This window comes from Hirundo rustica, chromosome Z (genome assembly GCF_015227805.2).
Source record: "Hirundo rustica isolate bHirRus1 chromosome Z, bHirRus1.pri.v3, whole genome shotgun sequence".
NCBI lineage: Eukaryota > Metazoa > Chordata > Aves > Passeriformes > Hirundinidae > Hirundo > Hirundo rustica.
The window spans coordinates 78,960,267-78,973,849 of NC_053488.1; the positions used below are offsets into that span (position 1 = coordinate 78,960,267).

The 13,583-nt window shown below is 41.4% G+C and overlaps 1 protein-coding gene and 1 long non-coding RNA gene across 7 annotated transcripts in view; both read right to left on the reverse strand.

Moving 5' to 3' along the window:
• MARCHF3 (membrane associated ring-CH-type finger 3) overlaps positions 1-9,352 on the reverse strand; it is a 67,280-nt gene extending 57,928 nt beyond the window's left edge. For 2 of the 6 annotated variants that reach the window (XM_040089325.2, XM_040089326.2), the window contains exon 1: positions 8,147-8,266. In XM_040089325.2, the coding sequence (XP_039945259.1) occupies positions 8,147-8,207 (61 nt within the window). In that variant the 5' untranslated portion in view covers positions 8,208-8,266. Of the gene's footprint in view, positions 1-8,146; positions 8,267-8,951 lie in introns of those variants that run through there. The other 4 variants (XM_040089322.2, XM_040089321.2, XM_040089324.2 and 1 more) reach the window with 4 other exon arrangements.
• On the reverse strand, positions 110-2,549 carry LOC120765064 (uncharacterized). The gene is made up of 3 exons (XR_005704364.2): positions 2,470-2,549; positions 753-871; positions 110-306 (listed from the first exon to the last, which is right to left on the reverse strand). It is a non-coding gene; the product is annotated as an uncharacterized LOC120765064 (long non-coding RNA).
• Positions 9,353-13,583: the final 4,231 nt, after the last annotated feature.

Consider the following 13,583-nt stretch of genomic DNA (forward strand, 5'->3'; position numbering starts at 1 on the left):
CAGCCCAGGGCATTTTTAATCCAAATACAACAAAGTAACAGGGTGTAAATTAGAGAGAAATGTGACAGCTTATTTAGGCAAATGATGCTCACATATAGAAAATTCCCTTTTTATAGTGCTACAGTAATTAATGATGAGATACGACTGGTGCTTAACTAAAATGGACAGTCAGCTCTAACTATACATAGCTAATGCTGAAAACTACTGGGTGAGGGGTTGAGGATGGCTCTTCCAAGTGGAATCAAGGCTGAGGTTGGAAGGGACCTCCAGAAGTCATCTTGTCCAACTCCATCTCCAAGCAAGAACCTTTAGAGGACAACAGCACAAACAACTTCCCACATATGGCAGCACAAATAGAGACACAGAGATGATTACAAGAGACCCGGTCAAAGGATGAAGTGAGGCAGGCTTGAATGGTCAGAGAGATGATACAAGTGGCTATAACACACTGCAGAAGAGAGGGGTCAAGCAGGCAAAGCTATGTGGGACTTTGAAGAGGATTTTAATTCGGTTCTGTGGAGGTACAGAGAGAAGGTGACAAATCAGTGTCAACGACTGCTGTGGCCAGTGGGAAAAACAAGGTTAGAGCCTGTAGGGCAGCATTCAAATTCACTGCTGGTTATCCATTACCTCACTTAACAGAACAGAAACAGGTTTTAGCTTTAGTGGTGCCACTCACAGAAAAGAAAAACAAAGACTGGTTTTGCCACCACATTCCCAGGGTGATCCTCAGCTATGGGGACAGGACTCACCAGTTTAATAGACGAAAGATGAAGCTAATCTGGAACAGGGGGTTCAGAGAGGTAAAATAAACGATGGAGGTGGTCCTAGTGGAGACAGGCAGCCACTGCATGGTGCCATAATCTGATCACTGGATAAAAAGTAAAATGTTGGATGAAATCCCGGTGCAGGAGTGAAATATGGTACAACTCTTTTTCTATACTAGCTTATACAAATTACCAATTCTAAAATGCTTCAGTCTGCATGGGCTGTTACAGCTCCACAACACTATTTATTTATTAATTTGTGCTTACTGATCCTAATAATTATCACAGTCAATGAAAGCTTTATGCAGTTGCAGGACAAGACCCCCAATCCAATTTCCCCTTCCCAAGGTTTTATTGCTGGGCATGACAATATATTCTATGGAAAACCCTTTGGCCAGCACCAATCATCCCCCAAAAACCTACAACACATCCCTGTGGAGGCAGGAGGCAGGGGAGGCACAGAGACCGAAAACATCGACAACACCAGTCCAGCCACAACCCAAAACCTCAGCAATTTATGGGCTTCTACTAAAGGCAATTACCTCCACCCCAGACAGACCCAGCACAAACAGAAAAGGCTGGCTGGAAGCCACAGATAGGTTTGCAGCAGCCTCTGTTAGGCTGATTTTGAACACTGGACAGTCAGACCTCAAACTCCTTTCAACAGTCAGATCACAAATCTGTAGCTTGAAAAGACAGAGAATTCCAGGCCATGCCTACAGACCTCATGATCAGATCCATAACACAATGAAGATGGTGGATCTGAAACTTCACTAAAACCTTCCATGGCACTGGAAGTCCCCTGACAAGAAAAATGCCTCCCTGAATGCTCTTTTCAAAAGGGCTTGAGAGGCTGATTTAAAGTGCATTGCCTGAAGTTAAAAGCATTCAGTCCAGAGAATTGTATGTGAAAATGAGAGCCCAGAAGTTTTTACAGGTTGCTGCAGCAGTCACCAGCTGTATACCCTGTATACCCTGTGTTTGGGTTATTTCTGCTCAGGACTTCCAGTGAGTGAATGATGAGTCTCTCTCATAATAGATTCAAATTCAGTCATCGCTTCATAACTCTACCTACCTTTTTCTAAACAACCTCAGGCTTTTGGGTATCTATTCAACCACTTAAGTTAGCATGAGGAAATGATTCCTATCAGTAACCAGAGCCAGTCTCAGTCTGGCACTAGTAAATATTCTGTAAGCAGCTGGGAGGAAGAAAAGATTTCTGTTTTGCTCCAAAATTCTGCTAAAATTAACACCAAGTTTATTCCCCCCCCCCTTTTATTTTAATAACCACAAATTTCAAAGATAAACTGAGTCAGTTTCTTTTTCCAGTTCCTATAAAATTTGAGGGTTGTCCAACAAGAAGGCTGAGGATCTCACAGACCTGAGAAAGCATCTCTGCCTCTCCCAGTTCACAGGTCAGTCTGTAATCCTTTACTGATAGTAAATACAAAAATACCTTTTAGCAATGATTTCCATTTAAAATATTCATACATTTTAATAAAATCTGAATAGCCACTGGTTTCTCTGACTAAACTAACAGCAAAAAAAACCACTGGCAAATTACTTGAAGTAATCATGTTCAGCTTAACAAGAGCCAAATATTTGGACTGGGCAACAGACACCTAACAGCTAAGATCAACTAAGTAAAACAGAATGTAAGGTAACATAGGAATTTAAGTGAAAGTAACTACCTAAGTTTTACCTGATTACATGTAAGTACTTTTCCCCTTGACACTGTATTTCTCTGTGGGAACTGACAGCGGTCAGAATCTAGATTTTAGGCTCCAGGCAGTAGCTTGAAGCCTCTGGGAAAAGCCAAGTACATAACTCTCTCACTCGGGCCTGGGAAATCATAAGGAGGAACCCAAAACAATCCTTGCAGATATCTTCTTCCTGACACCTGGTGTTTTTCCAACTTGTTTACTGGTAAAGATGTTTACTGAGAGTTGTTGGGACAAAATAACTGATAATATTCATTGTTCTGAAACACTGGATAAAAGAGCTTGTCTTTCAATAAACCTTTGCTATAATGCTCTCCAAAGGAACCGGAGTTCTACATATCATTATCAGAGGCATACCGAATGGTAACGATAATCCTCACTTTTCATTATGCCTAGATAAAATTAAAAACTATTCCTAACAGGAGCACTGAATTATTTCAGATTATAATGCTATGCATTTCAAAAGTGTCTTGACTCCCATGCCTCAGCTAATCCCTTCTAAATGTATGTTCAGATAAGAATAGCAAGACTCAGCTGCTTCATGAGGTAACAGAGGCAGAGATGAGAAGACTCAAAAATCAGAGAACGTCCAGTGAAGATCCTGCTGCAAAGATTTGGTCCACAGCAGGAAAACCTACAACATTCTTAACTTTTCCTTACTATGGAAATAATCTCTCTGTAGACAATGGGGAATGACTAAAGAAGTTGTTCTTCCTAGGATTGTTCCTAAGCAGAGAAATTCTGGATTTCAGTTGAGCACCAACGGACAATAGCAAAAGTCACAAAATGCACTGGTTTGGCTTCTAAAAGCTGTAACATTTCTTGGTTCATGTTACACCACTGAATCACCTCGTCTTTTTTATTTTTTTTTTTTCAAAGCTTAAATATTAGATCTTAAATATGAAAACTGCATTTTTCATATTTCCAGCCCAAAACTCACCATGACTAATATCAGCAGAATATAATAAATGAGATACTGGAAGTGCTCCTGTAATTGGCTTTTTCATCACAGAAACTTTGGGGATATAAATTATGCTTAATAATCCCATGGAATCTTATTTCTTACTGTTTACACTTTTCTTGTAAGACATATAATGACTGATTCTTTGCCATTAGTAAAAGTTTAATAGGATGGGAGAGAAAAAGAACTCTTTTGTGATAAAATTTTTCAACAACAGAAAAAAAAACTTTCAAAAAGACAATTTCCTCAACTTATTATTCAAATTTTTACAGCGGCTTACATAGAAACCAATTAGTTTTAATCTCCATTTAATTTTATGGAATGCCTCCAGAAGAGCTCTTAACACAAAGCTAAGACTCCAGTAAGGACGGTGCAAAGATGATGAGAACTCCGCTAACGTTATCCTCAGAGAGACAGAAGAATTGTAATTCTTATGCATTTCTGATAAAAAGTATGGGCATTAATGTTCAAAACTGTCTCCAAATTGCTCTTTGAGTTTACATCGGCAGTGGCTGCACAAGAGCAAATTTCCTTACACAGATGCTGAGGTGCAGACAGCAGAATTTAATCCAATGAAGGGCAGAAGTACAAGGAAAAGTCACTTACTTGCTGAAAAGCAAAAGGAAAATATAAAACCTCATTTTGAATAATAGCTAGGACTAAAATACTGTGTTAAATGATAATACTTTTAAATCACAGGTATTTGAATTTAGAAATATCTCTCTTCTTCTCAATACCTGGTTGAATGAAAATAACCGTTCTGAAGACTGGCTGGGAGTTATACTGATTACTTATCTGTCAAAGCCCACTCAAAATCTCTGGTGTTTTTTGCTAGCTTTGACCTGTGAGTGACCTGACAAAGGACTATTTCTCTGTGAATTAGTAACAACTCTGCACCTCCCCTGCCCATGCTGCTCCAAAACCTTGCTCTTCCAAACCTCCAAAATAAGGTGAAAGCAGCTTGCAATACACCTGCTTAAAGGTGTTTCAGAAACTCTTAGGAAAAAAACATTTTAAAACTGTTTAAGTAATACATTTAATAAGTGGAAATCGTTAAAAATTGATGGAGGTGATCTTTAAAATTTAATACATATACCTTACGGTGGTAGCTTCAGTGCTGGAGACCAAATACTAATTTACAAAAAACCAGAAGAGCATTTCAATTGAGACAAGAGACTAGCAGATATTCATGCATATATTACTGTTGCTGCAGAGATGGTCATGACATATGGAATGACATGCTATCAAGTTTTCAGAAGAAGGCTCAGAAGGCTCTTTATTATGGCCGCATGCTGTCTTTTTTACAGTTTTTACTGTATAAACCTCGAGAGCAACTTCTAAATGGTTCATAGCCTCCTTGTTAATTGTTCTATTGGCTAGTAAAGGACATTTTACTTGTGTATCAAATCTATCTATTCTAGGATTGTTTACATACTTTCTTTACTGATTCTGATGAGACAAATCCCTTATTATTACAGGTGCACTTATTTTTCACCCTCAGAATAGGCTGTTATGTTAAAGGAACTTCTCATTCTCAAAACAGTTTCATGTGGGAGCTTACAGATTACTTGTTAGCTGCACTTAGAAGAAATGACAGGCTAGCTTTTTACCCTATTCGTACATATTACCACGTGGAAATATCAGGGACAGATTTATTCATAACTTCAATTTAATACTGAATTTAAAGACAAGTAAACGGTAATCTCTTTTGCTATCACTTCTTTCAGGTATGCCTTATTTTCTTCATCACTTCATACCAGCTACAAGCTTTATGGCCACAATCTGCTTTATAAATAGCCCCTTTATCCTTTCTGTGTATTTTGAAATACCAGGGTGTCAAGCACTGGGTTTCACCAGCAGGAATAAGTTTGATATCTGTGGCATAAGCAAATCAAACCGAGTGGCAACTCCAAGAGGAAGCTGGTTGTTAGGAAAGAAGCATTCTAGTAATCATAATTTCTCAGAACAGAGCATAACAAATGTACTGCTGTTAGATGGGAATTTGTTACAACATCCATATACCAAAAAAAAAAAAAGGATGGGAAGGTGCAGCTTTCAGTTCAAGAGCCAGGGAGGATCCAAAGATCAGGAATTTATGAGGTGATACTCAGCAAGCTAAACGGGCCACAGTTTCCCCATATTAGTCAAATTTCATTGGTGTCAGGACTACATTCCCTTTAACCCAGGTGATGATCCTCATTCCCTTTCAGCTTTCCACTGGTAACTCACACTGAGTGGTCCAGATTTGGGTGCTGAATTATCCCCCCAAATGGTCCTACTAGAAACCAAGAAAGCAGTTTTCCACTGGCACACCTCTCTGAGACATAATCAAAGAAATATCACTGTGATCACCACAGCAGTGCATGCTGATGTCCAAGCATGGGGACAAACACAGAAGGGTGACTGAAATCCTTCTCCTGAGCTGCTCAGAGTGTTCAGACTGATGCTGAACAGAGAAGAGGAAAACACAAAAGTAGATAGATTATGCTGGCAATATATACTGGTTCTACCAGCTATTTAAACAGAGGTAGGAAAGAAAAAAAGTGAGGTAAATACTACCAAACTGGGGGAAAAAAGGAAAGTGCAAGAGCTAAAGGCAGAAAAAAGGTGAAAACCAGGAGTGTGGAAGAATGCTAAAGTGCCAAGGCATGGACATACTCCAGGTCAGAAACAGACATGTCTGAGGCATGTCTGAGGCAGAGAACTAACAGTGGTTTTATTATAACTAAGTGTTTTTGGACTGAACAAGGTCTTCTAAAGCTGTCTGTAATGAATGAGTATCACATAAAAACCAGGGTTTTTTCAGGGTGAAAGCAACTACCAAGACACCAGAATTTTTAACAAACAAGAATCCCCATTTTGAGGGTTTACTTTACTTTTACTTGGCAAAGTCATGTTAGGCTTTAGGAATAAATAACTTCTTCCCTTCTCCTCGCCCTTCTCTTCCCTCAAAACCCTGAACAAACCTGACTGCCATCAGGACAGAGAGAGTTTTATATTAAACTAATGCCGTGGGCCACCCAGGGCCACTCAGCTGGATTAAGTCAAAGGGACTGCTGGCAGGCTTAAAATAGGCATGTTTTTAAGAGCTTGGCTGGCTTTGTAGCTGCAGTGGGGGAAAAAAAAAAATAAAAAAAAAATGCTGCAGATGCATAAATTTGAAATTGAAAATATCATCAATATCTCCAAGACACAAAGTATAATTAGACTTAGTAATTTATTCTGGTCTACATTGCCTTGCACAAAGCTAAAATGAGAGCAAAGTGAGATAGATACCAGATACTCCTCTTTTTCCCTTCCTGTTGCTTTGTATTGCTATGAAAACAGGTTCAGTAACCACAAAAGAGAAAGATAGGAAATTCTTTGCTGTATGGAAGGGTGTTTCGTAGCAAGGTCACTGAAAAACATCTATAGCACAGCACGAAGGGGGCTGAGGATGACACCCGAGCAATGCAAGAATCCCTTGATAAGTGTCCTTACTATCACTTTGGTAGTTTTCAGTACTTTGATTTTGTGATGAGCCTTCCTGCACTGTATCACAAATACTGTCCCTCCCTTTCAGACTGTGGCTCTAAGCAGCAGCAGCATTTCTTCCTGCCAGCTTCCATAAGGAAAGCAGGACACCCTCCTGGCAGCAGAAATCTGCCATGACCATTTTTGTGATGCTCTCAGATGCTTTTCATTGGTCTATAGTCAGTTTTATTTTAAGGGAAGGATGCCCACAATGGCCCTTCTGGGCCTGCTCCAACTACCTAGAGTAATCTTTAGGATAATATTGTCATCTGATCAATGGTGGTCTGATGCTGAATCTGTTCAGAACCTCATTCAGAAATGACCCCTCCCCCCCCCCCCAAATTTGTACTGAGACACACTGCAGGGCTGCAAAGAACATGCTATGTAGAGCGTTTGCAAACATAGGTGAAGTTTCTGCTACTACAGAAACTACACACATCTCTGCATCTGCCGCAGAGAAGAGCATATACAAGTTCAAAGAGAAAGTGGCTCTGCCAACACAAGTACCACAACAACTACAGTTACCCTAAAGTGTTTTAATAGGCATTATCTGCAAAACCATATTTTGATAGATCAAAATAGCTGTCAGTCTAATTACAGTCATCTTAAATGGAAGATACTACGCACCCTTTCAGAGCTCAAGCCTGTGAGCCACCAGGAAGTGACTCAAACATGCTTGAAGCCCTGCCATGGATGGAGCCTGTCCATAAGGTCAAGTGGAGACCTCACAGAAGTCGTGGGCTTGATGCAGAATTTATTTGTGAAATCCTTGTAAAAGCAAGAGATCAGAAAAGGTATTAGAAGAAGTCCCTTCTGGCTGGGAACTCTGGCAGCCAACTATCTATGTATTCCCAGGTGAGTCAGATGCCTGCAAACTCCCAGACACAAGCACCCCATGACCTGGAAGCTTCAGAGTAGACACTGCATGCCCCGAGATGCCTTCACAATAAAAATTACTGCAGAAAGACAGGCTGCAGTTTGCCTCATCAGCCTTGCAAACAGCAACAGATTAAGCCATTAGCAATTAATTAAAGATCAATGGCATGTAAAACCCCAAGGAACGCACATGCAATTAGCCAGTGTATTTAAAGCAAGCCACAAACCCACAAGCTGTTGTCTGACACCACTGTCCACCTCACCCCACTCCCTTTACAAGCCAAGGGGGCTGTGGGAGGTTTACCTACAGAGTTCCACTTGGCAAAGCACATTTCCAACGCCGTGCACTTGTCCAAAGCCCACAGACATGAGTCATCATCAGTGAGAGTTTTCCTGTTTATTCCAATGGACCTTGGACAGGCTGTAAATATCCTTGCCAAAACAAGTAATCTCTAATAGATATGTGCTCTCTCTCACTGGTTTGATGACTTGGGAATGGCAGGATTGCCCTGTAGAGTCGAGACACTGCTTGGTAAACATCCTGCATACACCATCAGCAGCTCCAGAGGGTGCAACAGAGGGTTAAATTTAAGTTTAAACAATTGTTTTGCATTGAAAGTTAAACTCCTCTGACATGTGCAGGTGCATTACTGAGTTTCATAACCCCTTGTATCTGCAAAGAGCCCCATGATTGCCGGCAATTAAAAGGAAAAGAATTTTTAAAAATAAAAGGGCAAAAAGATGTGGAATTCCTAGGCTGAATCCCAGAAATGGCTACAGTTTGTCACAGACTCTGGAATAGAAAGAAACTGTATTCCTTTCCTCCCTGGCTCCAAAGTCCCGAAGGTAATTCTGCCTGAATGAGTCTCCAGCTAGATCGCTCCACACTGGACATTATTACTCTTTATATGGTTTTGCTTCGTTGTTTTAGTGAAAGAGTTAAAACCAAACCTCAGTTGAACTACTGGAAATTTATGATGACGATGACAATAATATCACGAAGAATAAGAAGAAGGAGAAAGAAGCAGCAATTTACCCCCGTACAGAAAACGCAACCCCCTCCCCCCGCCCAGAGCCATGCATTTTCTTTCCCGTGTGTCCAGTCACACTCACTTTCTCCACCCGGACACTCAGCTGTCCTTCTGAAAACACGGACGAAGCGGCCAAACCAACCACGAGAGCCACGAGCAGCAGCCGCCAGACCCCGAGCGACACACGATCCGTGCCCCCGGCTCGGCTGCGGCCGCAGGACCTCGCTGGCATCAACCCCTCCTTCGCCTCCTCCTCCTCTTCCTCCTCCTCCCCCGGCGGTACCCGCGGAGCAGCAGCGACACAGAGGAGCAGCCGGGTAGCGACAGCCCCCTGCGAGCATGGAATAGACCGAGGAATCGAGGAATTAATCGCTTTCTTGTCGCACGGGAGTTGAAAGCCTCAAAACAGCCGTGTCTACAGTCCGAGAGGGAAGAAGCTTTCCCGGAGCCGGCTGCACCTCCGGAGCTGCTTCGGTGCTGATGTCAATGAAAACGTCCGAGTTGCCGAGACTCAGCTGAAGCTGCATCAAAAATGACAGCTTCAAGTTCCAAAGATAGCGATGGATAAACCCGAAGGCTAATATTTCTCCTTGCCTAACAACAATTCTCCATTTCACTGCCTCTGTCACGCTTGTTTTGTTCGGAAATCAAGGACCATTGCAGGGCTGAGATGGTATTTCATAAAATTGCTGTGTTCCCCGAATACCGCTGCCCATTAAAGCAGCAAGATGTACTAAAATTTTACTAGAAGGCAAATCACAGGGGCAGGGAGGACTTGCTCTTGGTTTGCTTTCCTGCCAATAAAGCAAAAAAACGCTACTTATATTTACACCAGCATGTTCACCGCCAGTGACACAGCTACACTTCCAGGTTGAAATGGAAACAGCACACAGGTGTTACCTCTGTATTAAAAGGGAGAGCCTGGCACGGGTTGTCCAGGTCGCTCAGCACACCTTAGCAGGAGGCAGGTAAGGTAAATTAATCAGAAGTGTGGGTGGTCAGTGTACTGGGAACAGCCACAAAGTTGTTTGGATCCCAGCCTTGCACACACATCTGCAGCTTCAACTCCGGGCACCTTGGAGATCTTGTTTCAATGGATATCTCACCTCCGGGAGAAGAAGCTTGAATGAGTGTCTAGTGTATAAATTAAAAGTATGTATATCAATGTGTTTTGGTGGTTTGATTCACCACGGTTTTCTCCACTGGATGGAGAGATATGTACCATCTTTGTGGGAGGAGATCTCTGGGAAATGTTCAGGGAATGTCATACTAAGGAAAAAACCCTACCCAAATCAAAACAGAACAAACCAAGCCAAACAAACAAGACACAAACAAAAATAACCATCAAAAAACCCACCAAAACCCCCAGGAAAAAAACCCAGCTGTATCACCTTGCTGAACAGCTCCCTGGGTTAAATATTCCTGGGAAGGATTCAAGAAAGGGAAAAAGGAAGGGAAGGGATTGGACTGACACAAGATTACATGGTCCAAGTCTCATTTCCTTAGGTGGCAGGCTAAAACTACCTGCCCTGTATTAAGACCCTGAATTTTGCACAACCTGACCTCTTGTGTAGGTGCATTCATGTCACACCATTCTATTTTTCCCTTCTCCCCAGGAGAAGTGAGTGGACGCACTTGTGTCTCATTTCAAGGAGATTTGTGTACAACTGGGAGGGTTTAGTTTTCACCCTTGCAATCAACCATATGTGCCCTAGAAGGCAACACTGAGGGAAAATGAGGAAGATCTGGGGTGCCCTCAGTCCCTGCAGTTCATTCCATGGACAAGACAGACAGCTGAGAGTATTTGTCTCCTGCAGAAACCCATTTTACCCTTTGGATAGCCAGGTCATTATGTCATTTATCTCTGGAAGATCTACACCAAGAAACAGAATTTGATCGGAAATGGTACCAGAGGTGAGGACAGAGGACAGAAAATGGTTTTGTTGTCTTACCATGATTTTTCTACCAAAGCAGCTCAAGCCATTATTCTTTCAGAGTTCCCTAACTGGAAACTGTTCTGTTCTCACAGCTTCAGTGAGAACATGACTTTCAAAAACTCACATTTGTGTGTACAAGATAAAGGAGCTTCACAAGAATAGGATGGAGCTTTCTTGCCAGTAGGGCATGATGGAAGAGAGATGTTATTGGCAGACTATAAAGCAAAACTGCCTGTAAAGTGATATTGCCACTGGAATCTTTAAGAAATAATAATAATAAAAAAATGAGCTGATCTTGTAAACACTTGGACATGGTGCTTTGTTTACTTCCATAGGTGGTTAATCCAGATGGCCGTGTGATTACAGCTGAATCAGAGGCCAGTTTGGAAGGAAGACACTGTGCCTGGAGTGCTGTGCCTAAAAGAAATGAGACATTTTCTTCTATGACTTGTGTACAATTTAAGGATACAAAGAAAAAAAGAGTCAGAGAAGCAGAACATGTAAGAAAGTAAGCCCAGTGAGTATTTGTTTATAGTTACTGGAAGAAGATGGGAAATTGTCTATGTGCTTTTTAATTGGCCAGAAATAGGACCTAAATCCATCTTCTATTCAAGCTTTTACTACAAAGATAGTGCATTACGAGGTTTTGTACTCCTGCCAGTACTCACGGTCAGAAGAGTAAATTGCCAGTTTTCATGAAGTTGCATATGGCTCCATAAATATATATACAGCAGGCACATATACCTTCTCATTTGAATATCTGTGCTATAATCTAACAAATTTGATTAGAGAGATGCATGTTCTGGGAGACTGCTGCATTTCTTACATTTGAGAAGAAGAAAACCCCCTCAAATTCATATACGAAGCACCCTTTGTTGCATTTGGAAAATGAAGGTGAGGCTGTCCCACCAATGCTCCATATTGACACGTGCCCAACTCCTATTATCCCTGTGTGCTAACAGATGAAAAGAGGGCTTCCATTCTCTTAAAAGGTTAGAACGGTTAAGCCACTGGAAGGTTTTTGGGCAGCACAGCCCTAATGGAAAAGCTCCATCTCACTATCTCACTCATAAAAGCTACACAATGGAAAAAAGCTATTATGGAAATGGTGTTATTGTTCACTTAACAAAATAAATGGGGAAAAAGGATCTGGCACTGACTACAGAAGAAAATCTCCACAGTCTGACAGAAAAAGGAACAAGGGATTCATCAACTCTAAAATGATTAAGAAGTTTGGGTTAAGCGCCTTATTTCCCCCCCCTCCCCCAAACAGACCTTACTGAAATAAAACAAAAGCAACATTCTGAGAGCTCTGCCAGTCTCTGTCAGTTATATATTTTGGGAAATGGGGTGAGTCCACACGACCTCTGTTGTCCCTGTCTTTGAGATAATGCTGTAACATTTTAGAAGAACACTTGAGCTACGGTTGACAAGTGCTTTATGCAATTCTCCTATCACAAAACTTCAGTAAGGGAAAAACCTGGGCCCTCTGAAGCCATCTCAAATGACATAAGAAAAATAAGTGGCACTTGCTGATACAGAGGTAACAGTAACCCGTAGAACAGTTAGAAGTTAGACTGCAGCACCATGATCTGCAGAAAATATAGAAGTTTTTGTCTCTAGAACCCCATTTTCCTGCTAATAGTGATGAAAAACACTGTGGATCCATGATCTGGCTGAACTTACCTCAAGTTCTCTGCTATAAAAATGGCACAGGTCTCCCTCCTGGGCAATCTTGGATAGTTTCAGACCCCAGCCTGAGTGGACTGAAGCTGCTAAGCTGGAAGAAAGTTTTAATTTCTTACTCTCCACTCTCCAGAAATTTTTCATCTTGGGGAATACATCAAAACTGGATTTCAAATTATCTGTCAAATGGTAAAGACACTGCAGGATGAGGCCATGAAGGGACAGCCCATTTTCACCACAGCTGATCAGCTGACTTCTTATTAAAACACACTCCAAAACTTAGTCAGTCATGAATCTTGCTCTATTTCAGTTTGCTGTTCCAGCCAGGCATTGCATCTGGATTCTTCCCTCTGTGAAGACACATCTGTCAAGTGAATCTGCTTAAATTCCTAGTGAGAAGACTGAGTATCACCACAGTAAGAACAGAAATGCAGTAGGTAGGGATTAGCTTCTGTGTTAAAGAATCTATTAAGTACATCAAAAATACCAGAAACTTTCTCCAGTCTATTACAGACTACTTAACCTAAAATGGTTGACTTTTCCTGAATCTATCATTCTCTTCCTCCTGAAAACACGTTTAACTTGAGCATTCTGTCTCCTTCACAGGCCTACACTGCCTACGGGGCACTAATGTAACTGCAGCAATCCTTGATAAAATGGCATTCTTGCCACATGATAAATGGATTTGCAGCTGTGCAGCAGACAGAACTGAAATGTGAAAAACAAACTATTCAGTGTTAGGTGTCAGCAATAACTGTATCAAATTGTGATGATCATTCTATAGATACAATTCCAGCGAGAGTGTGTGGTTTTTAGTAGTGTCCTTTTAACTTAATCGCAAATGCCCTCTTTTCCATTTCAAATTATCATTCAGGATAGGTTCCTAGACTTCTTCAGGGAATTCTCCTACACATCTACAGTCTACACACACTAATTGTCTTTTAAACACTGATCGTGGCTGGATGCCACACACCCACAGAAGTCTCTTCACCAGCTGGGCAGGGGAGAGAAAATACAATAAAAGGCTTGTGGGTTGAGATGAGAACACAAAGAGAGATCAGTCACTGATCACTGTCACAGGCAGAAGAGAC